Below are 24,331 nucleotides of genomic sequence, written 5' to 3'. Positions count from 1 at the left end.
TTCTCTCTCTCTCTGTCCCCCTCTCTCTCTCACTCTCCCTTTAAAAAAAAAAAAAAAAGAAATAACCATATCCTCCTGGAGAGAAAGAAGGGACAGAGCCATGACATAACAACTGGACATAATGTGCATCCAGTGACAATTGGTTGAAGATTTATTGTAAATCAGAATGAACATAGTGTAGGAATTTAGTTGAGCAGCTTTTAGTTGAGCACAAGGCCACAAGGCTAAGATGTCATCTCTTCCCTTCCCCCAAAAATGGCTTCTCCCAGTATCACTTGCAGTTAATTGTGTCTGTGAGATGAGTTCTGGCTCCTGCAATATTAAGGGTCTTGTGTGACTTTCTGAAAGTGAATTCAAAGGAGAGGGGCAAGACTTTTTTTCCTTCCTCCTTCTCATTGGCTAGAATACGGATGAGATGGCTGGAGCTCAAGCAGCTCAAAGCACGTGCAGAGACAGTAGAATAGGATCAAAGGAACCTGCACCACAGAGCAGTATAGCAGCCTGGAGAGTCCACTTCTGCCCTTCATTTATGGAGAGAGGAATCTACTTCTATCTTGTTTAATCAGCTGTTATTTGGGGATTTGTGTCACTCATAGTAAAACATAAACTATATTATTGAGGAGCCAATAAACTTTAGGCTTACTTTCACTGTGGTCTCTGCACCATTTTTTTTTTTTTTTTTTTTTTTGTGGTGCTGGGGGTCGAACCCAGGCCCTTGTGCATTCGAGGGAAGCACTCTACCAAGTGAGCTATATGCCCAGCCCTCTGCACCATTTTTTAAAATATTTATTTTTTAGTTTTAAGTGGACACAATATCTTTATTTTACATTTATGTGGTGCTGAGGATTGAACCCAGTGCCTCGTGCATGCTAGGTGAACTCTCTACCACTGAGCCACAACCCCAGCCCCTGCACCATTTTTTTTTTTTTAATCTTCAGCTTCCCCCAAACTCTCAGCCTGAAGAAACCCAGGGAGTTCAATTGGTCTGAGGAGCTGTTAAGAGAGACCACCCCAGTGCCACTGCAGAAGATGAACTCCAGATGCCAGTGCCTAGGTGCAGGCTCCACCCCTCCAGAAAACTGGAGCTACCTGGCACAGCTGGAAGCACATACCCCATGACCCAGCGCTGCCATATATATATATATATATATATATATATATATATATATATATATATTAGAGACCCAGGCATCAGGGGCCACCTACAGCAGCATTGTTAGGGATCGCTAAAGACTGGACACAGTCCAAAGAGCCATCAGCGCGAGAGCGGCTAAGTCAACGTTGGTGTGTTTACCTAGCAGATTGGACCGTGCATCAGTGAGACTGAATGAGCCTTCAGCACAAGCATCGACAGGCTCAAGGCCAAAAAAATCAAGTTGCATAAAGGAAGCCACAGAAGGAAGGGTGCAGTCAGAGAAAATTCAAAACCAGGCAACGCTAGACAATGTTTTGTCTAGTGACACAGATCCTCATGGCCAATCGATAAAGAGAAGCAAGAACACAGTTTTCTCTCCCACCAGAATCGGGATAGAGGTTGGAGGAGGGCGACAGAGGGCAACGGTGCTGTCCCCGGAGATTCTGACGTTCCGGAGGTGACTATTTCTTATCCCCAGTGGATGATAACAGGGTGTGTGCTTTGGAACGATCCTTGAAGGGACACATGGACATTTCTGCTGTCTTCTGAATGTGAGGGGCAGGAAGGGAGGAAGGCCTGAGACATGGTGGTGACAGTGCAGAGGAGACAATGAATCTCTTTTTCCCCTCTTCCTTCCCTGCCTGCGTGGATGACTCATCCCACCACCACTTAGCACTTTCTCCATTCTGCTTGAATTACTGCTAGCTGTTGACACGTCTGTCTCCTTCTGCCATTCATTTATTCATTCAGTAAGGACAAGTGTCAGCAGGAGGGAGGGGGCCCGCTAAAGGGAGCAAATCAATAAAGAAAAACTCTGTTGAGTGGGGGCAACAGAGAGGTCTGCAGCAACGTGGACTGGTGTGTTCTCACAGGCGTCAGCTGTGCAGCTTAAGGGAAAGTTCTGCCTGACACCCACAGGGCCTCCTGTAGCTCTGTAGCCCTCCCGGCCTAGCGCTGCTGGGGCTCGGCCAGTGGTCCTTAGGTGCCATCACCAGAAGCTCACTGAGCTCAGAATGCAAGTGGAAACTGCAGGCGGTGGCAAAGGTCCCTGGGAGAGGGCTTCTGAGGGTCCTGCTTCACCGTTTCCCAGACTCTGATAAGAGCCTACTTACAAATTCAGGTTCCCTAGTCTCCTGCAGATTGTCCTGGACCTGGCCAGTGGGTCTGAGCTAAAGCCCAGGAACCTGGAAGTCAAAGGCTCCCCTCCAGTGCCACATGTCTTCTATAGTGACACTTTGTGTCTCTTCCCAAGGTAAGCTGTATTTTACCATTAAGGAAGTGATGATGCCACTAGTGGGGGTCAGCAGGGCCTTGTCATTCCCAGGAGAGGGCTAGGCCTGCAGTAGAGAAAGCCTGTGTCCTTCTGGTGCCACTCTGGGGGGTCAATGGGTGTCTGAGGGACCAAAAATGAGCGAAGAATAGAAGAGAGAAAACCCAGCATCTTGCTTCCAACTTTGGAACACCCCCAAGATTCTCCCATGGGTGTTTGTGTTCGTTTGGAAACATTCTAAGGAGCTAAGGGTGGGGGTTCGAGTTTAGAGCTCATTTCTGAACCCGGGTGGTTTTTGTTTTTTTGCAGTGCTGGAGATCAAACCCTGAGCTTTGAGTGTGCCAGGCAAGCACTCTATTATGGAGCTGGATTTAAATCCCCGCTCTTCTCCTTGCTAACTGTATGTCTCTGGGCACATCTATTGGCTTCTCTGTGACTCAGTTTTGCCATTTGTTCAATGGACGTGTTAATAAGGGTACATATGTCAGAAGACTATTCTAAGGATTAAGAGTTTATACATTTAAATTTATTAAGATAGCGGGTGGGGGCTGGGGATGTGGCTCAAGTGATAACGCGCTCACCTGGCACGTGTGAGGCACTGGGTTCGATTCTCAGCACCAAATAAAAATAAAATATATTGGGTCCACCTAAAACAAAAAAATAAATATTATTTGGGCTGGGGATGTGGCACAAGCGGTAGCACGCTCGCCTGGCATACATGCGGCCCTGGGTTCGATCCTCAGCACCACATACCAACAAAGATGTTGTGTCCGCCGAAAACTAAAAAAACTAAAATAAATAAATAAATAAATGAATAAATAAATAAATAAATAAATAAAAATATTAAAAAAAAAAAAAGATAGCGGATGGTGCAGGGTTACAAAGAGGTCAGCACTGGGCTTTGTATTCCCCTTTTGCTTTGGTCTGGCAGTGAGAAGGTGGGGCCAGTCTTGGGTGGAGCCGGCACCAGGGAAGAAGGGACTCTTCCAGAAGCAGCCAGACACCCTGAATTAAAGAGGCTCAGAGAGGCTGGGTGGGGCCCGCACTCCCTAAAACCAAGAAGGAAACCGTCCCCATGGATGGTACGGCTCTGTGGCCGGTCCAGGACTGGCCTTTCCTGGTTGAGAAGCTCCCTTGGCTCCTGGGAACTCAGTCCTGAGCGCACTTCTGCTCTCTTTAGTTTCACCGTAGATCTAAGCTGCAACCTGTGGGGTTCCTGAAAAGACCCGAGGCTGCTTTCCTGGGAAGTTGGCGGGAGGAAACCTGAGACCACGGCTGGTTTCTTAGAGACCTCGAGGAGACTACCTTGGGTAAGTAAACATTTTTTCAGCCTGGATGTCAGGCTCCTTCCTGGAAAAAATGAAGGATCTGGACTTGAGGCTATCCCCAGGAATGTACTGAACCACAGGGAAGTGTGTTATGTGGCTGCAACATCCATCAAAGGTGACCCAGGGTGTGGGCTGCAACCCTAGGCATTCTTTTCCTAAAAGACTTATGCCCAGGGTTATTCTCCCATTTCACAGATAAGACAGCCAGGCAGGTGGGAATGAGGGGAAGCTCCATAATAGAAAGGGGAATCTTCAGGTGCATGATGATGGGCAGCTGTTGGCACAGGAAGCTGGAGGTTGGCTAACTAGACTCAGGACACCTTATGTGATTGTTTAGGGTCGGTCCTAAATTGCAAGAGGGGGCAAAAACTAAGGAAATGGTCAGTTATTGATGAAGTTCTGGCCCTTTGCGGCCAGTTGCTACAGGCAATGTTGTTTGGCTTCCTGGACTGGTTGTTGTCGACAGTGGGTTGGCTTTCTGGTTTCTGGGTCAGAATCTTATTTTTACATATAGTTTGTTCATTGTCCACATGCACAGTCTTTCAAGGGACTTCATGGCCTTGCACCCAGGCAGACGCCTCGGGAATGGCCAGGTGTTGCTGTCTTACTGCTGCAAGAACACCTTGTGTCACTGTTTGCCTAAACATGACTCCCCAGATAGGAGCTTTCCCTCCAAGGAATGCCCCTCTCTCTGCCATAAAGCTGCACAGGGTACATGGCTCCTAGTGGGAAGCCGACAGCCCTTGTTCATCTGGTAACTTCCACACAGAGGAGGTTTGCTTGGAGGGTAGTCTTGCCCACCCCTGCAGGGAGCTCTGGAGGTGGCTGAGCCCATCACTTTCCAGCTTCATGATCCTGAGCAAGCTGACTGGCCTGTCTGAGCCTCAGTGTGGAGCAGAGGCACTGTCGCTGCCTCATGGCGGAGGAGGGACGACTGAGGGGATGCCTGGGAAGGCTCTGGAAGCTTTGGGGCCCAGGTGTTTTTCTGATTTAACCAAACCAGAGTACCCAAGCTGCACGGGCCCTTCTAGCAAGCTGCTTCTGGCTTTGGAACACTCTCCTTAGCTCTAAGCGTCTGCGGGGGGCGCCCATGGGCCCTTTGCATCTGATTTACATATGTCAGCACTGACAGACCAGTTGTTGATTTCTAGTTGTGCCCCAGGAGCTGTATTTATTTCCTTTGAAGGCAGGGGTAGCTGGGGGTGTAGAGTACTTGTCTAGCCTACGGAAAATCCTGGGTTTCATCCTTCATACCGCAAAATAAGTAAATAAATACACATTTAAAAATCCATTGACGACGGGGGAAGAATTGATGCATTTTCAACAGCTTTTCTGGGACTTCCCAGCAACCGCCCGGTTAGAGATTTTTCTCCTTTGCAAGATGAGAGCCATGCACAGCCGGGAGGAGTAGAATGCTGAGCCCTAGGACCCTCATCTGTGCGGTGGAGCCTGTCCTGGTGTCTCCTGCCTGCAGTGAGGAGTCACCGAGGCTGCAGGTGAGGCAGCTGTATGGTGCCTGCCACACAGCGAGCACCCAAGAAAGGGTTCTGACTTGCTCTATGGCCAGGGTCCTATTTACCCTGAAGACACCGATTCTTGCGCTCCAGTCCCGGCCTAAACTGGAGAAGAGCAAATGTTGAGAGCCTCTGAGTGCAAATCACAAGCAAGCAGAACAGGGGATCTCATCCCTCCCAATTTAGTCTCTTTCTTTTTTTTTTTTTTTAAGTTGATGTTGGACACAATCCCTTTGTTTTATTTATTTATTTATGTGTGGTGCTGAGGATCGAACCCAGGGCTTTGCACATACTAGGCGAGTGCTCTACCACTGAGCCACAACCCCAGTCCCCAATTCATTCTTTCAATTCATAGTTGTGAGCCCCTATCAGGCTAGATGCTGGGGTCACAGAGGTGAACCTGGTTTTCTGCGGAGCACATAGTCCATGGGAGGCCATCGCTAAACACAGTCCCAAAAATAGATAAAATGCTATGAGTACCAGGAAGGCAAATGTCTGCTCCTGAGTCAGAGCAAGTGTGGCTCATTTGGGGGAAGCAGGACCTAAGTGGGTGTCTGTGGAAATTACCTCTATGTCTCTTGCCCACTTTCCCTCGATTTGGTTCTTTCAACCCTCAAGGTTTTTCTGTTGTTGTTGTTATTGTTGTTTATTTATTTATTTTGTGTGTTGGGGGGATACTGGGAATTGAACCAAGGGTTGCTTAACCACTGAGCCTCATCCTCAGCCTTTTAAATTAATTTATTTTATTTGAGAGAGGGCCTCCCTAAGTTGCAAGCATCTTGCTAAGTTTGTTGAGGCCAGCCTCGAGCTTGCAATCCTCCTGCCTCAGCCTCCCAAGTTGCTGGGATTAGCCACTGTACCTGCCATCAACACTCTAGTATTTCTGAAGCATGTACTCCAGATTTCTACTGGCAGAGGCACTGTGAAGGATCGATAATGCAGAGGCTCCTGACTTCCAGGTAGAGCACATCCCAGGAAAACTCACAAACCATGGATGGCAGTAGACAATGGCAGAAGGGGGAAGAAAAGCAATTTGAAGCAAAAGCACATTGGGACTTCTGAGGAGGGAAAGCAGGGACGGTGGGGGTTTCTCCTGACCTGAAGGAATGAGAGGAGTCTGGGCAGGTGAAGAGGAGGCAGAGAAGTGGGCAAGAACAGGGAGAGGGGCACATCGTACAGCAGGGTGGGTCAGCTGCTGGAGCATGGCTGGAGTGATGGGAGATGGAGTCAGAGGACAGCCAGCCTCGGGCATCCATCTGGGGAGCTCCGCTTTGTCCTGAATGCAGTGGGGACCCTGTAAAGATTCTAGGGGAAATGAGAATAGTTCTCAAGGGGCCAATCCCACAGTGCACAGAGCATAGACACAAGGCCAGCTGGCCAGGAGGCTGTCTGCTTGGCCCACTGGGTTTCCTGGAGAAAACTGAAGTCCAGCTCTGTTGTTAAAGGCAGGTTCTTTGGGGAAGATGTTATTACATACTGTCAGATCTCTTCCAAATGTGACTTCAAAGTGGTTTCTGTAGGAGACACACCTTAGGAGTGTTTTAACAGGAAGGTGGGATGAGAGATGAGGAACTAGCCATGCATGATGGCGCATGCCTGTCATCCCAGCAGCTTAGGAGGCTGAGACAGGAGGATTGCGAGTTCAAAGCCACCCTCAGCAACTGTGAGGCGCTAAGCAACTCGGTGAGACCCTCTAAATAAAATACGAAATAGGGCTGGAATGTGGCTCAGTGTTTGAGTGCCCCTGAGTTCAACCCTGAGAGAGAGAGAGAGAGAGAGAGAGAGAGAGAGAGAGAGAGAGAGAGAGAGGATGAGCTGGAGCATAGGCCTGGCTGAGTTGCTGCAGGAAATTTATATGTTGGGGTTAAAAACTGATGATGGTGACTTCAAAATGAAAAGCCTGGGCTCCAGGGGAGAGAGCAGTGAATTTGGGTGATAAACAGTAATTGACTTGGGTTTGGGGCATTTTCTCAGCAATTTGTTTGCAAAGTGAGGTTGGTAGACTTAGGGTTAGCCTAGCATGTGGCACATAGTAGCCCCTCAGCAAATAGTTATTTATGAAGTCATTAGTTAATCCTTCCTAAGAATTAATCTAAGGTTCTGCAATGCTTTGAATCTCTGATCCCAGAATCCTGCCTTGCTCCACGTACTCTGCAAGGGCAAGACACATTACTAGTAATGGGCCTCTCCTAGATCCCCTTTTAAAGCCCTCTGAGCTGGGCCTGGGGTCGTGGCTCAGTAGTAGAGCACTTGCCTAGCATCTGTTGAGACACTGGGTTCTATTCTCAGCACTACATATAAATAAAATAAGGGTCCATTGACAACTAAAAAAAATACTAAAAGCAAATCCTCTGAGCCACTCCTGAACTAAGAACAAAATCAGTCTGGAAGGAAAATGTCTTCAATATTTGAGAAACTAACAAGAGCCAAGTTTAAGGTCATTTTTTTCCCCCTAACTTGTCTAGTTTATTTCATAGTCATAATATTCCTAAAAAGTTGTGTGGATTTATGCATTTTTACAAGTAGAATTCCATTTTTAGCATCTTGGGGTAGTCATTCTTTTTTTTTTTTTAATTTTTAATATTTATTTTTTAGTTCTCGGCGGACACAACATCTTTGTTGGTATGTGGTGCTGAGGATCGAACCCGGGCCGCACGCATGCCAGGCGAGCGCGCTACCACTGAGCCACATCCCCAGTCCCGGTAGTCATTCTTTTAAGGAAATTTTCAAAGAAACTCTGAAATGCCACCTCTCAGATGTTGGGCCACCTGTGATTTCCTGGGTGGCACAGAGCACCCATCCTAGGAAGGACTGCTTCTCCGGGCACACACACCCATGGCTGCACACCCTCACAAGCCTGAGTTGGCATTCAGAGCTGACCACACTCACATGGAAATGGTCCCAGGCCTGTGCTGGATGCCCCTACATTCTTGCATATCCACTCTGGCGGGCAGACTTGCTGACTTCCCAAGGAGCCACACACGTGGAGCTGAGCTCCAGGAACTGTTTCTCCAGCAACAGCTGTTGCTCATTCATTGGAACCTAAAATCCAGGGACTGGGGCCCCTGGAGCTTCAGCTCACTCAGTCTGCAGACAGGGCCCAGTGTCTAGGTGTCTTTACTTGAAAACTTCACCTCCAGTCACTGGTGGAACAGCAGATTCTGCCTCAAATAATTACTCCAAAAGTCAGTCCTGGTGGAAGGGGAGGCTTCCATTCATCCAGGCAATGCACTGTGCTGAGTGTTTGTCAAGTGCAAGGAGCTATGGTTAGGTCTGTGGGGTGGAGCAATGAATAAATCAATGCCACTCCTGCCCCAGCAGAGCTCCTGTTCCGTCGGAAATTGTTAGTCATCTATTGCTGCCATAACAAAATTTCCAGTATATTATAGCACTGGAAATCAGAGGTGCAGGTGAGCTTGGCTGGTTTCTCTGCGCAGGGTCTCTTTCACAAGACTGAAAACAAGGAGATGGCTGGCTGAGATCTTATGGGAGGTGCTAGGAAGAATTCACTTCTAGGCTCATTCAGGTTGTTGACAGAATCCAATTCCTTGCAGCTCTAGGACGGAAGTCCCCATTTCTGACTGGTTGTCAGCTGGTGACCACACTGAGCTCCTGGAGCCTCTCTGGTCCTTGCATCTGCACCCTCACATTTCACAGTCAGCAATGATTAATCAAACCCTTCTCATGCTTGGAATCTCTCTGCCTTCCCCTTCTGCCCCCAGCCTGAGAAAAATGCTGTTTTTAAGAGCTCATGTGATTAGGTTGGACCCACCTGGGTAATCCAGAATACTCTCCGGATTTTAAGTCCATAATCTTAATCACATCTGCAAAGCCCCTTTAGCTATGGAACAAAACCTATTCACAGATCCCAGGAATTTAGGGCATGGGTGTCTATTCTGGGGGTGGGGATTCTGCCTACCACTGGGAGACAGAGAAGTAAATCAGTCAATGTAACAATACTAGTTGACAAATGTTAATAAGCGGGATATAGAAAGTTACAATGACAGCAAGTAGCAGGGACATCAAACCCTTTTGCCAGAAGGCTGGTAAGGCTCAGATGGCGCCCCACAGCAGGTTTACCTCTCAGTGGAAATGTGAAGAACTGCCTCTGAATGAGAAGGTTCAGGCTCCCAGGCAGGACTGTGCTTGCAGAAACTGGAAGGGCTGTGCCCTGGGGGCCACATTTGTCTTGCTGCCTGTCGCACTGGTCTGGATTTCTGAGCAGGGACATCTTTAGTAGGATCTAGTAAGCTTTTGTGCAGGGTTAGGCAGGAAAGGGTGGGGCTCCTGGTGCCTAGCCCCCCAGAGGTGGCTTTATGTCACTTCTTTTGAGCTGCCCACCTTTCCAAATTCTTGTTTTTAAGCTGATATTTCGTGTGTGTGTGTGGTGTGTGTGTGTGTGTGTGTTGTTGTTGTTGTCATTGTGCAGGGGAGTGAACACAGGGCTGGACACCTGCAAAGTAGGTGACCACCACTGAGCTGCACCCCCAGACTGCTGATACTGGTGGTTTTTTTGTTTGTTTGTTTTATGTTGCAGCACTGAGAACTGAACCCAGGAATGCTTGACCACTCAGCTACATCCCTACATCCTCAACCTTCTTCTTCTTCTTTTTTTTTACTTTTGAGAAAAGTTCTCACTAAGTTGCCAAGGCTAGCCTTCAACTTGCAATCTTCCTGCCTCAATCTCCTGAGTGGCTGGAAGTATACGTACGTGTACTATACCCAGCCAACAAGTATACATACGTGTACTATACCCAGCCCCTCAATGGATACTTTTTGTTGTTTATTTGGGGGTGGGTGGGTAGGGGGGATTGAACTCAGGGGCATTCCACTGAGCCACATCCCCAGCCCTATTTTCTATTTTATTTAGAGACAGGGTCTCACTGAGTTGCTTAGCACCTCGCTGTTGCTAAAGCTGGCTTTGAATTTGCAATCCTCCTGCCTCAGTCTCCTGAGCCGCTGGGATTACAGGCATGCGCCATCCGGCCCAGCCAATAGATAATTTTAAATTAATAGATGAATGAATGTATGAATGAACTAAAGAGTTTTGCACTGAAGCCCTCCTTCAAAGTGGTATTAGTCTTTTTAACAGGTTGAGATGTTTGTTCTAAGACATGGAACGTATTATTAACTTTGTGGTCTAAAGTGTTTGCTACCAACCAGTTGTATCCCTTTCTAGACCAGACCAAATCTTTTTGTCCCTGAAGTGTTCCAAGATAGACCTCCATGTTTAAGAAAAATATTTGTTAAAGTGGCTCCATCCCTTGTAGTTTCCCACTGTGCATGTGCTAGTCCTCTAGAACCAAGTATGTTAAACTGAAATAATTGGCTGGGGGACTCTCCAGGGCTTGTTTTTCAAAGAAATGTATTTAGAGGAACAAAACTTATTCCTCCCTTAGGTGTGTTACAAAGCCATTCAAAAACTAAAGCAGAGCTGGGCACGGTGGCACACGTCTGTCATCCCAGGCTCAGGAGGCTGAGACAGGAGAATCGCAAGTTCGAAGCCAGCATCAGCAAAGGTGAGGCCCTAAGCAACTCAGTGAGACCTTGTCTCTAAATAAAATACAAAATAGGGCTGGGGATGTGGCTCAGTGGTTGAATACTCCTGAGTTCACTCCCCCAGTAACAACAACAACAAAAATAGTTGACTCAGTAAGGCTTACGAATGGAAATAGGTAGTACTCAAGTCAACATTCTGCTTTATTTAGAGTAATAAATACATGGGTTGGGATTGTAGCTCAGTGGTAGAGCGCTTGCCTAGCATGTGTGACACACTGGGTTCGATTCTCAGCATCACATACAAATAAATACATAAATAAAAATAAAGATGCATCAACAACTAAAAAATATTTTTAAAAAAGAGTAATAAATACAGATGAGTTTAAAAAAAAAAAACACAGTGGTATCAGCCTGCAATTCCAGCTATTCTTTGAGTGAGGCAAGAGGATTGTGAGTTCTGAGTCCAGCTTTGGCAATTTAGTGAGACCCTGTGTCCAAACAAACAAACAAACAAACAAAAGGAGTGGAATGTAGCCCAGTGGTAAAGGGCCCCTGGGTTCAATCCCCAGTACAAAAAAAAAAAAAAAAAAAAAAAAGTAAAATTTTTGAGCACCTATACCTGGTGCAGTGTTAAGGAGATACAGCAGAGAATAAAGTCCAAGGGGCCTCTGAGTTCACCATCTAAACGCGAGATAACTGAAATCTTTGAGCCAGAATCCAACCCGTTCATCCAGGAAACTGCAAACGTCTGTGCAAAACCTGTTGCTACACACTGCAGACTCGGTCTTCCTACAGAGATGCCAGAAGAAGCGGCAATTACCCTGGATGGAGCAGTACTGTGATACTATTATCAACATCTCTATTTTTTTGTGGGCATACTGGAATGGAACCAGGGGCAATTTACCACTGAGTTACATCCCCAGTTATTTTTATTTTTGAGACAGGGGCTTGCTAAATTGTGGAGGCTAGCTGCTAACTTGCAATCCTCCTGCCTCAGCCTCCTGAGTCTCCGGGATTGTAAACGTGTGCCACTGCAAGTTGTTGGACATTTCTATTTTACACATGGCAAAACTGAGGCACAGAGAAGTCTATTTAACTTTATCCAGCTAGTAAGTGGCTAAGCAAACCTTTCATTCTGGCATTCTGACCAGCAGTAGAGGCCTGCATGAGTGCCATATTAGGGAATTCACATGCCCACCCCATGCCAGGAATTGTCAAGGGCTCCTTGACAATTTTTCCTTTGGGGAACCAGGAATTGAACTCAGGGACACTCAACCACTGAGCCGCATCCCCAGTCCTATTTTGTATTTTATTAGAGATAGGGTCTCACTGAGTTGCTTAGCACCTCGCTGTTGCTGAGGCTGGCTTTGAATTCATGATCCTCCTGCCTCAGCCTCCCAAGCCGCTGGGATTACAGGCATGTACCAAAGCACCCGGCATGTCAGTGCTATTATTTAATTCTCCTAAAACCCTACCGATGGGTGATGTTCGTTCCCAATTTAAAGATGCAGAAATATAGGCTCCAGAAAGGTAAGTCGCCACCCTGGGGACACTACCAGTCAGCGTCATGTAGAACTTCCCCTTTAGAGGAGGGAAGGGGCATGTGGACACAAGAGGACTGGAGTCAGCCTCAGAGAGAAAGGAGCCAGAGAAAGGAGAGAGAGTGTGCCAGGAGGATGATCTAGAAGGGAAGATGTCTCATGGGACGGGGCTAGCGGGTGTGTGAAGGAAAGGCCCCACGGGTGGCATCCGAAGGTGCACTCACGGGAAACCATAGTGTCCCCTGTGGGGAGCTGTGGTCCAAGCAGGATTCCAAAGTGCCAACCAGAGCACTGACACGGGAGTCTCTTCCTTCCTAAGGACAGGAGAGCAGAACAGGGAGGATCTTTGAGAAGGGGGAAGGAGGCCTGGCAGAACACAGGTAGGGAGTATGCAGGGACGGTCCAGAGCAAGGCAGAGCTCTGCTCAAGGAGGAGGGAGCCTCTTTTCCTAAGACCAGTGGGTAAATCTGTGGGGAAATACTCAGCAGTGGAAGGGTGAGGGATGGGAGCAATGTGTGAAGCGGGGATACCACCTTCTCCTTCACACTGCCATCCTGATGGGACATGCAGGAGCCTCCCAGAGCTGCCGTGATGAATGAATGGCCACTGGGGGACTCAAGACAAGCACTTCCTGGCTCATAGTCCTTGCAGTCAGAAATCTAAAAGCAAGGAGTGAGCAAGGTTGGTTTCTTCTGGAGTCTCTCAGGGAGCCTCTGCTCCAGGTCTCTCTCCTGGCTTCTAGGGGTCTCTCCAGTTTTCTTTTTGGCTTGTAGAAAATCTCTCTCCAGTCTCTGCCTCATCCTTACCTGGCATGCTTCCCAGTGGATGTGCCTCTGTGCCTGAATTTTTGCTCTTTTTATAAGAACACCAGTCATTGAATAGGGTCCCACTCAAATCCAGTATGAGCTTGTTATTAAAATATAAAAATCACTAATATTTTTATTCAAATACAATGAACAAATTGACAATGAAATTAAGAAAAAAATATACAATAGTTTAAAAACAATAAAATACTAATGCAATGGAAGAAGTATAAAACTTGTCTCTGGAAAACTACAAAACATTGTTGAAAAATATTAAAAACACTCTTGGGTGCAGCAGTGCCCACCTATACTCCCAGTGACTCTGGAGGATAAGGCAGGAGGATTGCATGTTTGAGGCCAGCCTGAGCACCTCAGTAAGACCTTGTCTCAATATAAAAAAACATAAAAAGGACTGGAGATGTAGCTTAGTGATAAAGTGCCCTGGATTCAGCCCCCAGTACAAAAAAGAAACCTACTAAATAAATGCTCATGGATATAATATTGTTAAGATAGCAATAATCTCCAAATTCTTCTATAGAATCATTGCAAACCCAATCAGAATTACAGATGAGTTCTTTATAAAAACTAACAAGCTGATATTAAAATTCATATTGTTTTTAAGAGACCAGAGGTGGCAACCTAGAAGAAAAGAAAAAAAATAAAACCCATAACAAATTAGGAGGACTCTCACTTCCTGATTTCAAAGTTTGTTACAAAGCAACAGTAAAAAACAAACAAACAAACAAACAAAAAAAAAACAAAAAAAACCAAAGCAACAGTAAACAAGATTGGTATTGATGAAAGGGATAGATACATAGCACAGTGACATAGAATGATCTCATTTAAACTTGATTACATCTGTAAAGACCCTATTTCCAGATAAGGTCACCGTCATAAGTACTAGCCCTTAGGACTTGAACATATCTTTTGGTGGTGGTGGGGACACAGTTCAACCCAATATTAAGTACAAAGGAGGTTGTGTATAGGAGGTACTCCAAAGAATATAAAAGTGTGGAACAGAAATAGGGCTAGGTAGAGTGCTTGCTTACCATATGCAACGTCCTGGGTTTGAGCCCCAACACTGAAACAAAAACCTACAGAAGTCATATCAAGGTCATTAGTTAAAGCAATCCTAAAACTTAACCAAACAATCTTCCCCAGGGTTCATGTTTTGCATAAACCCCAAAGTTTGCTAAAAGTTAAGGATTTACAAAAAGAGTGTTCATCACTGCCCAGACACTGGGAGAAAGCATCTATTCTTTGGAGTACCTCCTATACACAACATCCTTTGTGCCTAATACTGGGTTGAATTGTGTCCCCACCACCACCAAAAGATATGTTCAAGTCCTAAAGGTTAGTACCTATGAATGTGACCTTATCTGGAAGTAGGGTCTTTACAGATGTAATCAAGTTTAAATGAGGTCATTCTGTGCCACTGGGCTTCCTCACTGCTTCTTGGGAAGGCTTCCAGGGAAGAAACACACATTCTCCTCACAGAGCTTCTAAGAGACCATGTCTCCTGTCCCCTCCTATTTCAAATACCCTTTGGATTTGGGGCTTACAGTTGGTTCTAACTATAAACCAAATTAGTCTCCAACTTTTCCTCTTCTGCTGTCTCTACTTCTACCTTCCTCCTGTCATTTGGATTTCTATTCATCCAGCCAAGAACAAATGTTCCACATGTTCTCTGGAAAGTGGATATCTTGAGGATGATTTTGGAAGTGTGGTTGCTGTAAGGTAAGTGATGACCAGAAAGAGGAACAATGTCTTAGGGGCAGGAGACGGAGGGAGGACCTTGGGACCCTTGCGGGACCCTGGCACTACAGGCAGCTTCCACTCTCCTAAAACCCGTTCAGCAGTAGAAGCCCAGACTGGTTGAACAGGGAGGTATCTTTAAGTAGTTCCACTATATTGGAGTCCACGGTCAGTCACATTGGCCTTAAATAATTCATTGTATGGGCTGGGGATATAGCTCAGTTGGTAGAGTGCTTGCCTCATGTGTACAAGGCCCTGGGTTCAATCCCCAGCACCTCCAAAAAAAAAAAAATTTTTTTTTTTTTTAATGTAGCTATGGACCTCTATCCCAGAAAAAATACTAAAAGCTTCATTGACCTTCTTGTTTTTATTTAAGTTCAAGACTTAGAACCCCTGATCTAATTCTTTCCCCTTCCTCTGTCTCTTGAAGAGAGAACAGGTGAGCAAGGATAAAACTGATTTGCTCCCACATTGTGCAACTATTTAGAGAGGAGTGTAAGACTGAAGAACAAAGTCTTTTTTTTTTTTTTTTTGGCACTTTACCTCTGAGCCACATCCTAGCTCTTTTTTATTTTGAGATAGGGTCTCACTAAATTGCTTAGGGCCTCGGTGAGTGCTGAGGCTAATCTTGAACTCTGGATCTCATCTTCCTGCCTTAGCCTCCCTCAGTTGCTGGGATATGAGCCACCATGCTCAGCTCCTGAGGGGCAAATTCTGGTACTCTTGTCCTAAATCTTAAGTAGAAGAGTTTGTTTCCATTAAACAAACAGGACTTCTCCCATCAAAGAAGCAGAATATTTAAGAAGACTGTGCTTTTGCTGGGAAGAAAAGAAGCATGGGGATGGAAGTGATGGACAGTCAGTAGAAAAAGTCACCAGCCAGCAAATATTTGAAAATGGATTGTGTATTATAAGCAGACATTTGAGGTGGCTCTGGGGTGGCCCTCTACACCAGGAGTAGAGTAGGTGGGGTTACTTAGAGCAACCCTTTGGTATTCCAGCTTTGAAGGACCTTGGCATCAGTCAGGGGCATAGTGGTCTGTGATGGTTATAATGAAAGGCAGAAATTCTTGGTTTTAGAGCCTGGCTGTGGATTCTCTGGGGGTCAGAGGAGAAGAAGGTAGCTCATCATTTTACCTCCTCCTGAGAGGAAAGGCAATTTGGGGGGATATCTAGAGGGAGAGCCCCTCTCCTACTATCAAGATCAGGGACTCCACAGCCACTCTTCCTCATCTAGCACTGACCACTCTTCCTCATCTAGCAACACAACCTTCCTCCTCCAGCATCCAAACCCCTTTACACTGTAGGACCAACTGGGTTCAGATGCAGAAGAGGGGAAGAAAAACTATTAACAGAGTCTCAGTTGAGGGGCTTTTACTGGAAAAATTTCAATATAACAGCTCCGTGGAATGTGGAAATCTCACAGTTTCCAGGGAGGTCTTAAAATGAAGATGTCCAAGTTTCGGGGATCTCCTCTCCATTGGGTCCGAGCTTGATTTTGGAGTTCTTTATTTTGGAAACCCCGAATTGGGGCAGGATTTCTATGAAGGGGGTCTCCAATAGCTTGGGGGCTGGCCATGTGCCCGGCCTAACTCGGAGTCCCCGACTCGGGTTGCGCCTGGGCCTCGGGAGACCGGCAGAGCTGGCCCGCGCGGTGTCCTAGCCTCGAAGGCCGGCCGGGGGCGGGACCCCTCCTCTAGGTCCATCCCTTCGCTCGCCGCCGCCTCCGGAGGCCGGCCGGGGGAGGGGAGGGCCAGGAGGGGCGGGCCGGCGGCGGCGCGGGGCGCGGGCCATGGCGGCGCGAGCGGCGGCTGCGGGGCCCCGGTGAGCCGGGCTAGGCGCACGGGCTGAGGCGGTCACCGAGCGGGGCCGGAGCCGTCGGGGGCCCGGCGACTTTCCCCCGGAGTTGTAGTGTGTTGAGGGGCGGCGCAGGCGGGCCGTGCGCCGAGGCGAGGGGGAGGGGGCATGCCCGGCTGGAGCCGGGCCTCGGGGCGCGCCCCGGCCGCCGTCCCCACCTCCGCCTCCTCCTTCTCCTCCTCCGTCTCCTCCTCCTCCTCTTCTAGTCCCGCCGCCGCTGCAGCCAACATGGCTGCGCTCAGGAGCCCGGGAGGCGGCCGCTGCTGAGCCGCCCGCCGCCCCGGGCCCCAGCCCGCCCGGCACCGGCCCATGGCCCCCGCCGCCTCGCGGCTCCCGGCGCGCTAAGGCTGCCGCCCGGGCGCTCGCCTGCCTTGGGGAGCCCGGGCGCTGTCCGGCGGGGCGGGGCGGCGCGGCCCGCCACCATGGAGCCCCAGCGCCGGGAGCTGCTCGCCCAGTGTCAGCAGAGCCTGGCCCAGGCCATGACGGAGGTGGAAGCCGTGCTCGGACTGCTCGAGGCCGCGGGAGCGCTGAGCCCTGGCGAGCGGCGGCAGCTGGACGAGGAGGCGGGAGGCGCCAAGGCGGAGCTGCTGCTCAAGCTGCTCCTGGCCAAGGAGCGGGACCACTTCCAGGACCTGCGCGCGGCGCTGGAGAAGACGCAGCCTCACCTGCTGCCCATTCTCTACCTGAACGGCGTCGCCGGGCCACCGCAGCCCGCCGAGGGCGCCGGTGAGTGTCAGACCCCCGCCGCGGCCTCTCGCCTCGACCTCTCTTCCTTCCCTCGGCAGCTTGCCCAGGGGGATCTCGCTGGGGCCCCTGCGCTACACGGCGTTTGCCCCGAGTGACACCTTCTCTCCTTTAGCCCCTGCGGGGAGCGGGCGACGCCTGGACCCCGAATTCACACCTCCTTCTCCAGTCCCGCCGGTCTCTGTGAACAATGCTGCCCCTCCCCCAGGCCTTCTCCCTCCCAGGTGCCACGGCTGCAGGGTCCCCCGGAGGCCACCAGGTCCAGTCGCGGCGTCGGGGTTGAGGGGTGCCTTGGAGGGACGTTGGGTTTCTTTTCTATGACTCTTCACCGTCCGCTAGTCCTTTGGCAGCCTGTGTTAGCATTTAACCAGTGGCACAATCAAGAAGAAGGGAGCCTGAGCCAGGACCAGTGCAACTGCATTTTGGTCCCTGCCACCCGCTTTCAGGACTTCACTTTTTGACCCAGCTCCCTTCCCTCTGCCCGAAGTTCAATCTCAGCTCATCCAGACTTGTGGTTGATTTTGCACAAAGCCTGCCCAGGTTTCTTTGGAAACTGGGTCGGGAAAAGTTGGGGAAGTTGCATTGCAACATGGGAAAATCTTAGTAGTGGTTGTTGGAGCTCAGTTCTCTCCCGAGAGCACTGAGCTGCCTGCGGAGGAAGGCTGGTGGCTGGTACCCTTTGGAACCCCTTCTTTCTCTTGGAAGTGAATGATTTTTCAGTGTGCCTATAGGGAAGGGGTACTGCTGGGAGTCTGTGAGGAGTGCTAGTCTTGTTCTGGACGGATCAGGGAGTGTGGATGCCAGGAAGAAAGCATTGCACTGAGAAAGGAGCAGAACTAACATTTATTGTGCACCTACGGTTGTGGCAGGCACTCTGCTTTACCAAGTGTTAATTGTTACCACCATGCGAACTAGCTATTATTCCTGTTTCCCAGAGAGAAAAGTCTAGCTTGGACTGGCTGGAATGCTCAGAAAGTATTGAGCGCCACAAGTTTTGAATTATGATATACTGTTTTGTTTAACACATTCAGAGCCAGGGAACAGCAAGTACATCCTTTCTAAGTCTTGTCCTTAAGAGTTAGCTGATGTATAAAATAAAAATAAATGAAGACACATATGTAAAAGGAAAAAAGTGAGCAGAGAGGGCTGAAAAACTGCCCTTAGCAACTTGTAGGGCAAAGGCTAAAGAGACCCATTTATGTGGCTGTTAAAAGCCTCAGTTATTAAGGGAGTGATTTTATAAGGTGTTCCTTGTAATAGCTCTCAACTACATGGGCCATCTCCATTCAGTTTTTATAGCTGAAGGAAACTGACAGAGAATCTAAACTGTCTGCCACATAGCAGAGCTTGTCTATCAGTAGTCCTGCTGTCTCCACCTTGAGTGACCCACTCTCTTACACCTCTCTCCCTCAAAGCTGCATTCTGGGCAAATACAGTGCTTTCCTGGGATTGTGCTTTGGAAGATGCTAAGAAGGGGCTGTCGGATGTGGCCCTGAGGGTAGGAATGGGGGAAGGGTCTTATGGGGCAATTTTTTTTTTCTTTTTAATTACTTCTGTCTTTGTGAAGGAGGAAGTTTGTCCAAGATTATCTCCAGAAATCTTTCAGAGGGAGGAAGCACAGAAGTTGGAGTATGGACTCAAGTCTTCTTTGGGATGTGTGTGAATCAGTGCTAGCTTCAGTCTCTGGTCTAGGTAACCTAGTGGATGAATTGCTGTTAATTTGGATCCACCCTCACCAGGCCTTCTGGAGAAGGTGGGGCCTCAGGCAGAAGTTCTAGGAGCTAGTCCTGAACGCCAAGAAAGGGATAGAGTAGGGTTTGGATTTTATCCCCAAGGGCAGTGATTTCAGATCTGTTTTCCCACAATGCAGAGTTCTGTGGCTTCACGAAATCCTTAGAAAAATAACTTTCAAGGGGAAGTTAAGTTCATTTTATTTAATACATTAGGAAAAAATTAGGATAGTGTTTGGAATGGCGAGATGCCACCTGAAGCCTCTTGGGGAAAGGAGTGACGTGGTGAGTAAACAGTGGGGTGCTGGGGTCTTCCCAAGGAATGGATTGCTCCGAAGTAGTGTCCCCAAACTTTTTTTCTTTAGATCAGGGAGCCCTTCTTATGGGGCATTGCACAGTGTGTAAGAGGTACTCTGGCTGAAGGGGTGGAGGCTTTGGTCTTACCCCTAAGGGGCCATGATCCGGGAATCCTAGCACTGTGCCCTGAGTGCTTCCACTCCCCAGCGATTTCCCCTCCAAGGCTTTGCCAGTGAGTCGGCCTCACTGTGCGGCCCAGTGGAGCCTGAGGGAGGAGCTGGCGGGCTTCCCTAGGACCCAAGCATCAAGCGGAAGCTGTTTTATCACCATCTCTTTACATTGGAAATGGTGCCATCACCCATTTAGGAAGCTTTCGTAGCAGATTCCACAACTGAGTGGGCCTCTGGTCGAGAACGCCCATCCCCGGTGGGTACCTTGTGCGCTATGGGAGTCTGTGGTGCCAAGGCAAAGGGTGGCCAGCAGTCCAATTGTATGGGGCCTGAAACCTGAAGGACCTCGGAGTAGGGCAGGGACTTAGTGTTCCTGGGCAGGTGGGCCAATCAAATCCACCTGGCAGCTCATGCTCAGCTGACTCGCTGAGGCCTGGGGGTACAGAGGTGACTAAGAAATATACAGTGTTGGGTTTTGGGGGAAGAAGGGGCTCCAGTGCCAGGATTGGTAGTTGCAAGGCCGTTTAGCATTTTATATCATACTTTCCTATTCATTGATTCTCTGGCAACCCCAGGGCAAAGCATGGTATCTTTGTGACTCTGGTATCCAGGGCTCTATCCCTTACTGAGGAAGAAGTCCCAGGGCTGGTGCCAGAGGTAAGGCTGAACTCCTTGCTCCTGACTTCTTGTCTGGGGCGGTTTTTTCCTGTTACCCGATCAGGCCTTCCCACTATAATTTTGGGACATTTCCTGTCATTGGAGAACTCTGGAATTCTGAAGAGTTTTCTTGTCCTTGACATTGATTATAGGGAAAAAAAGAGAACACCTTGGTCTAGCTGCTGGGGTGGGGAGAAAACAGCTGTTGTCCTCTGAGATCTCCTGTGTTTTTTTTTTTTTTTTTTTTCTCATTGTACCAGAATCTGGTGAATCTAATTTGTACCTTCACAACAAAGAGAAAAAAGTACTTTCTCTTTGATGCAGTTATAAAATGAAGGTTTTCTCCCTTGAGGATCTCAACTTCCTGCCTCTGGGGTGAGCTGAGTGTCTTCAATCTGCAAGTTGGGACTGCGGGTGCTCTGCTGTCTGCCTCAGTTCCTGCAGGGCAGGTGTGTTGGGGGAGGATGGAGGCACTGGTCCTGTGCTTGGCCCTGGGCAGGGGTGTGTAATATCATTCCTTCAGCTTGCTGCCTTGTTGGGGGAGTGGGGGTATTTAGGAGAGTGACATCATAAGATGGACCTATTGAGTGATTCACAAACACAAGCAAGATTACTTCTCTTTTTAAAACTATGTACTCCTGTGTCACACACCTGTGGTCTGCTACCTGGGACACCGAGGCAAGAGAATTGCAGGTAGGAAGCCAGTCTGGGCAACTTAGTGAGGCCCTGTCTCAAAAAGTAAAAAGCGGGCTGGGGTTGTAGCTCAGTGGCAGAGCGCTTGCCTTGCACTCGCACATGTGAGGCACTGGGTTGGATCCTAAGCACCATCTAAAAATAAATAAAGATATTATGTCCAAAAAATAACTTAAAACAAATCAAAAAGGGCTGGGGATGAAGCTCAGTGATCAAGTGTTCTAGTATGTGTGAGGCCCTGTATTCAGTCCCTGTATAATACTGCAAACCAAAAACAATATATGTGACACACTTTTTTTTTTTTTTGGTACCAGGGATTGAACTCAGGGGCACTCGACCACTGAGCCACATCCCCAGCCCTATTTTGTATTTTATTAGAGACAGAGTCTCACTGAGTTGCTTAGCATGCTAAGGCTGGCTTTGAACTTGCCATCCTCCTGCCTCAGCCTCCCGAGCTGCTGGGATTACGGGTATGTGCCACTGTGCCTGGCTATGTGACATACTATCTGTAAATACTTTCATCTATCCTTAGTGACTCTAATTGCCACCTAAATGTGGAGGCCTTCCCAAATTATTTTACACCAAGCTTCTCTTGGGAAGCAGAAGTGGCCGAAGTCGGTGGTCACCGCCTAAACTTCTCATCCATGTGCTCAGAGCTCCCACTTTCCTTGGTCCTCCTCCCTAGTTTCCTAGAGAAAGGCTGGCTTGCTTTCACCAGACTTCAGAGAATGGAGACAGCAGTGTCTGAGGAAGGCTTTGTGCAAAGAATGGCACTTGAGTAGGGTGGAGGGGAGTGGAGTGCACAGGGGGAAACCGTAGGATGCCTGGGCCGCAGACACAGCAGAGCAGGGACTGGCATTGGCTGTGGGTGGAGGGAGATGCGGATGTTCAGTAACCAGTAGGGCTGTGCCACTAGGCTGAATGAGGTTTGTTTTTTTTTTTGTTTGTTTGTTTTGTTTTGTTTTTTGGTACTGGGGATTTAGGAGCTCTTAATCACAGAGCCACATCCCTGCCCTTTTTTGTATTTTATTTAGAAACATGGTCTTGGGTCTTGCTGAATTGCTGAGGCTGGCTTTGAATTTACAATCCTCCTGCCTCTCCGGAGCTGCTGGGATTACAGGCATGTACCACTGTGCATGGCTGAGTGAGAACTTTGGATGTAACTTGGATTTTAGGTGTGATAGAAGTTAGCCCTAGAAGACTTTTTTTTTTTTTAAGAATAAACCTGCCAGATTCTTTCAGCAGGACTAGTACAGATTGACAAGTGTGGATTATTTATTATTCAGTAGAGGTTACTTGGACCTTTTTTCTCTCCCCTGTTCCCTTTGGGTAGGAGCTACCCTCTATCCTGGAGGGTCATCAGGAGAAGAGGCAGAAAGTAAAAGCTCCAACCATTATAATTTTTCTTTTCTTTTCTTTTTTTTTTATATTGTATTATTTGGAGGAGGTGGCAGAGGAGCTTGAAAGTCATCGTTGATAAGTGCTTTTAAGTGAAGGGAAGTTTTTTTAATTTAAATATTTAATTTTTAGTTGTAGTTGGATTCAATACCTTTATTTTATTTTTTTATTTTGATGTGGTGCTGAGGATCGAACCCAGGGCCTCGCATGTGCTAGGTGAGCACTCTACCGCTGAGCTACAACCCCAGCCCCTGAAGGGAAGATTTTTATTTTTCTCTGTTTATATTAGTTCAGGATACCTTTATTGCAGATGATAAAAAAAAATAGCTCAAACTATTTTAGGCAGGAAAGAAATATTTATTGATTATTTGTAACACAATCATGTGATGCATAATGACATTACAGTCAATGACAGACCACATCACAATGGTGGTCCAATAAAATCATATCACCTGGTGGTAGACATCTGATCTTGTGTAAGTACACTCTGTGATGTTTGCACAACAAAATTGCCCCAGATTTATTTCTCAGAACTTATCCCTGTCTTTAGGCAACACAAAATCTTGGAGTAGAGAAGGGCCAGTTGACCCCCTAAATCCTTCAATCTTAACCATGGGGTTGGAATGTGTCCCCAGGCCTCTCTAGACTTTATGTTCACAGCACATGGTCAGAGAAGAAAATGAGCTCTATCCAATCAGCTGAGACTGAAGAATCTCAGGGAGGAATTCTGATTGGTCAATTAGAGCCACATGTCCACATGAGGCCAGTCATTGTGGCTGGGGCTGGAGAACTAAGATTGGCCCAGCTTTGGCTCAGGGCACAGCAGTGGAACCAACCAGTAGGGCAGGGTGATGGGATTGGTGGCCTATTCTAGTGCCACATGGCTTTTTAGAGGGTGTAGGAGCAGTTCTCCAGAGTAAGAGAAACCGTGTGTAGTTACAGCCACTACATGTGGTGTCACCTTTGCATGATGAGACAGTTAGTAGACGAGGTCATTGCTGGAGAGGGATGGTGGTGGTCAGACCTTGAGCAAGACCGTTAACCTTTCTAAGTCTCTTGTGCCCTATAAAGTAATTAAAACAATAATTAGAGCTAGAGATAGAAAGGCCCAGGTAACCTCTCCTGAACATGTGGAGTCCCAGTGTCAGGCAGCCAGGGCCAAATCATATCCCCCACAATGTCTGGTGCCCTAGAGGTTCCAGTCCTGCCCATCTACAGCCTGTCAATCCTGCCACTCCACTGCCCCTCTTGCCCACTCCTCAGGGTTTCTGGGGGAATGCAGTTTTCCCCCCAGGTGGGTCCCTCATCCTGTGCACAGCCAAGGTCTTTAGGGTGCCAGCCCTCCAATCCCTGCCCTCCTCTGTACCTACCACCTCTACGGGGCTTGTATCCTGTGAATCCTTTGGATCCAGCATAGTAGGCTCAGGAGTGAGGATGGACAAGAGACACAGAGGAACACAAGAAAGCTCAGAAAAAGATGTGCGAACACCACAGGCTGCCAAGTATCCCTCTTCCTCCCCTTCCAGCAGAGATGGACTGGACCCTCCCCTCTGGTCTCACTGGTTCTGCTGTCCCATCAAGCTCCAGTTGCTGTGTCATACTGGGGGAAGTTATTCCACCCCCACCTCTACCCTACCTCACCCTGCTGTTCAGCCCCGACAGGCTGGGTTAAATGGGGAGAGGATTGCCACGGGCTAGCAAAGGCTGTCTTCTCACTGCTTGGCTGGATCTTATAGCTGGAGAAGTTAGCAGGGGAGCTTTGTTTTTGGAGATGGTGAAACCTCTGAGCCAAACGTTAAGGTCAAGTTTAAGTTCGGCAAAATGCCAATATTATTATTTTTCCTTTTGTAGTACTTGTAACTGGGAGGTTTTGTTGAAATCTAATGATGGAACAAAACCTGTACCTTTCTGTAGTGTGGCAGACTTGTGTGGTTTGGTGAC

The 24,331-nt window shown here is 48.0% G+C and overlaps 1 protein-coding gene and 1 non-coding gene across 4 annotated transcripts in view; both read left to right on the top strand.

The window, feature by feature from the left end:
• The first annotated feature begins 15,052 nt into the window (after window positions 1–15,052).
• Trnam-cau (transfer RNA methionine (anticodon CAU)) lies at window positions 15,053–15,125 on the top strand. The gene has a single exon. It is a non-coding gene; the product is annotated as a tRNA-Met (tRNA).
• A 1,912-nt stretch (window positions 15,126–17,037) lies between these two features.
• Window positions 17,038–24,331, top strand: part of Dlg5 (discs large MAGUK scaffold protein 5) — a 102,429-nt gene continuing 95,135 nt past the window's right edge. For all 3 annotated transcript variants that reach the window (XM_077798555.1, XM_077798556.1, XM_026390233.2), the window contains exon 1: window positions 17,038–17,427. In XM_077798555.1, coding sequence (XP_077654681.1) covers window positions 17,124–17,427 — 304 coding nt within the window. In that variant the 5' untranslated portion in view covers window positions 17,038–17,123. The remainder of the gene's footprint in view (window positions 17,428–24,331) is intronic.

This window comes from Urocitellus parryii, chromosome 5, assembly GCF_045843805.1.
Source record: "Urocitellus parryii isolate mUroPar1 chromosome 5, mUroPar1.hap1, whole genome shotgun sequence".
NCBI classification, from domain to species: Eukaryota; Metazoa; Chordata; class Mammalia; order Rodentia; family Sciuridae; genus Urocitellus; species Urocitellus parryii.
Note: the sequence above shows the minus strand (reverse complement) of the source record. Positions and strands in the feature narration are given on the sequence as shown.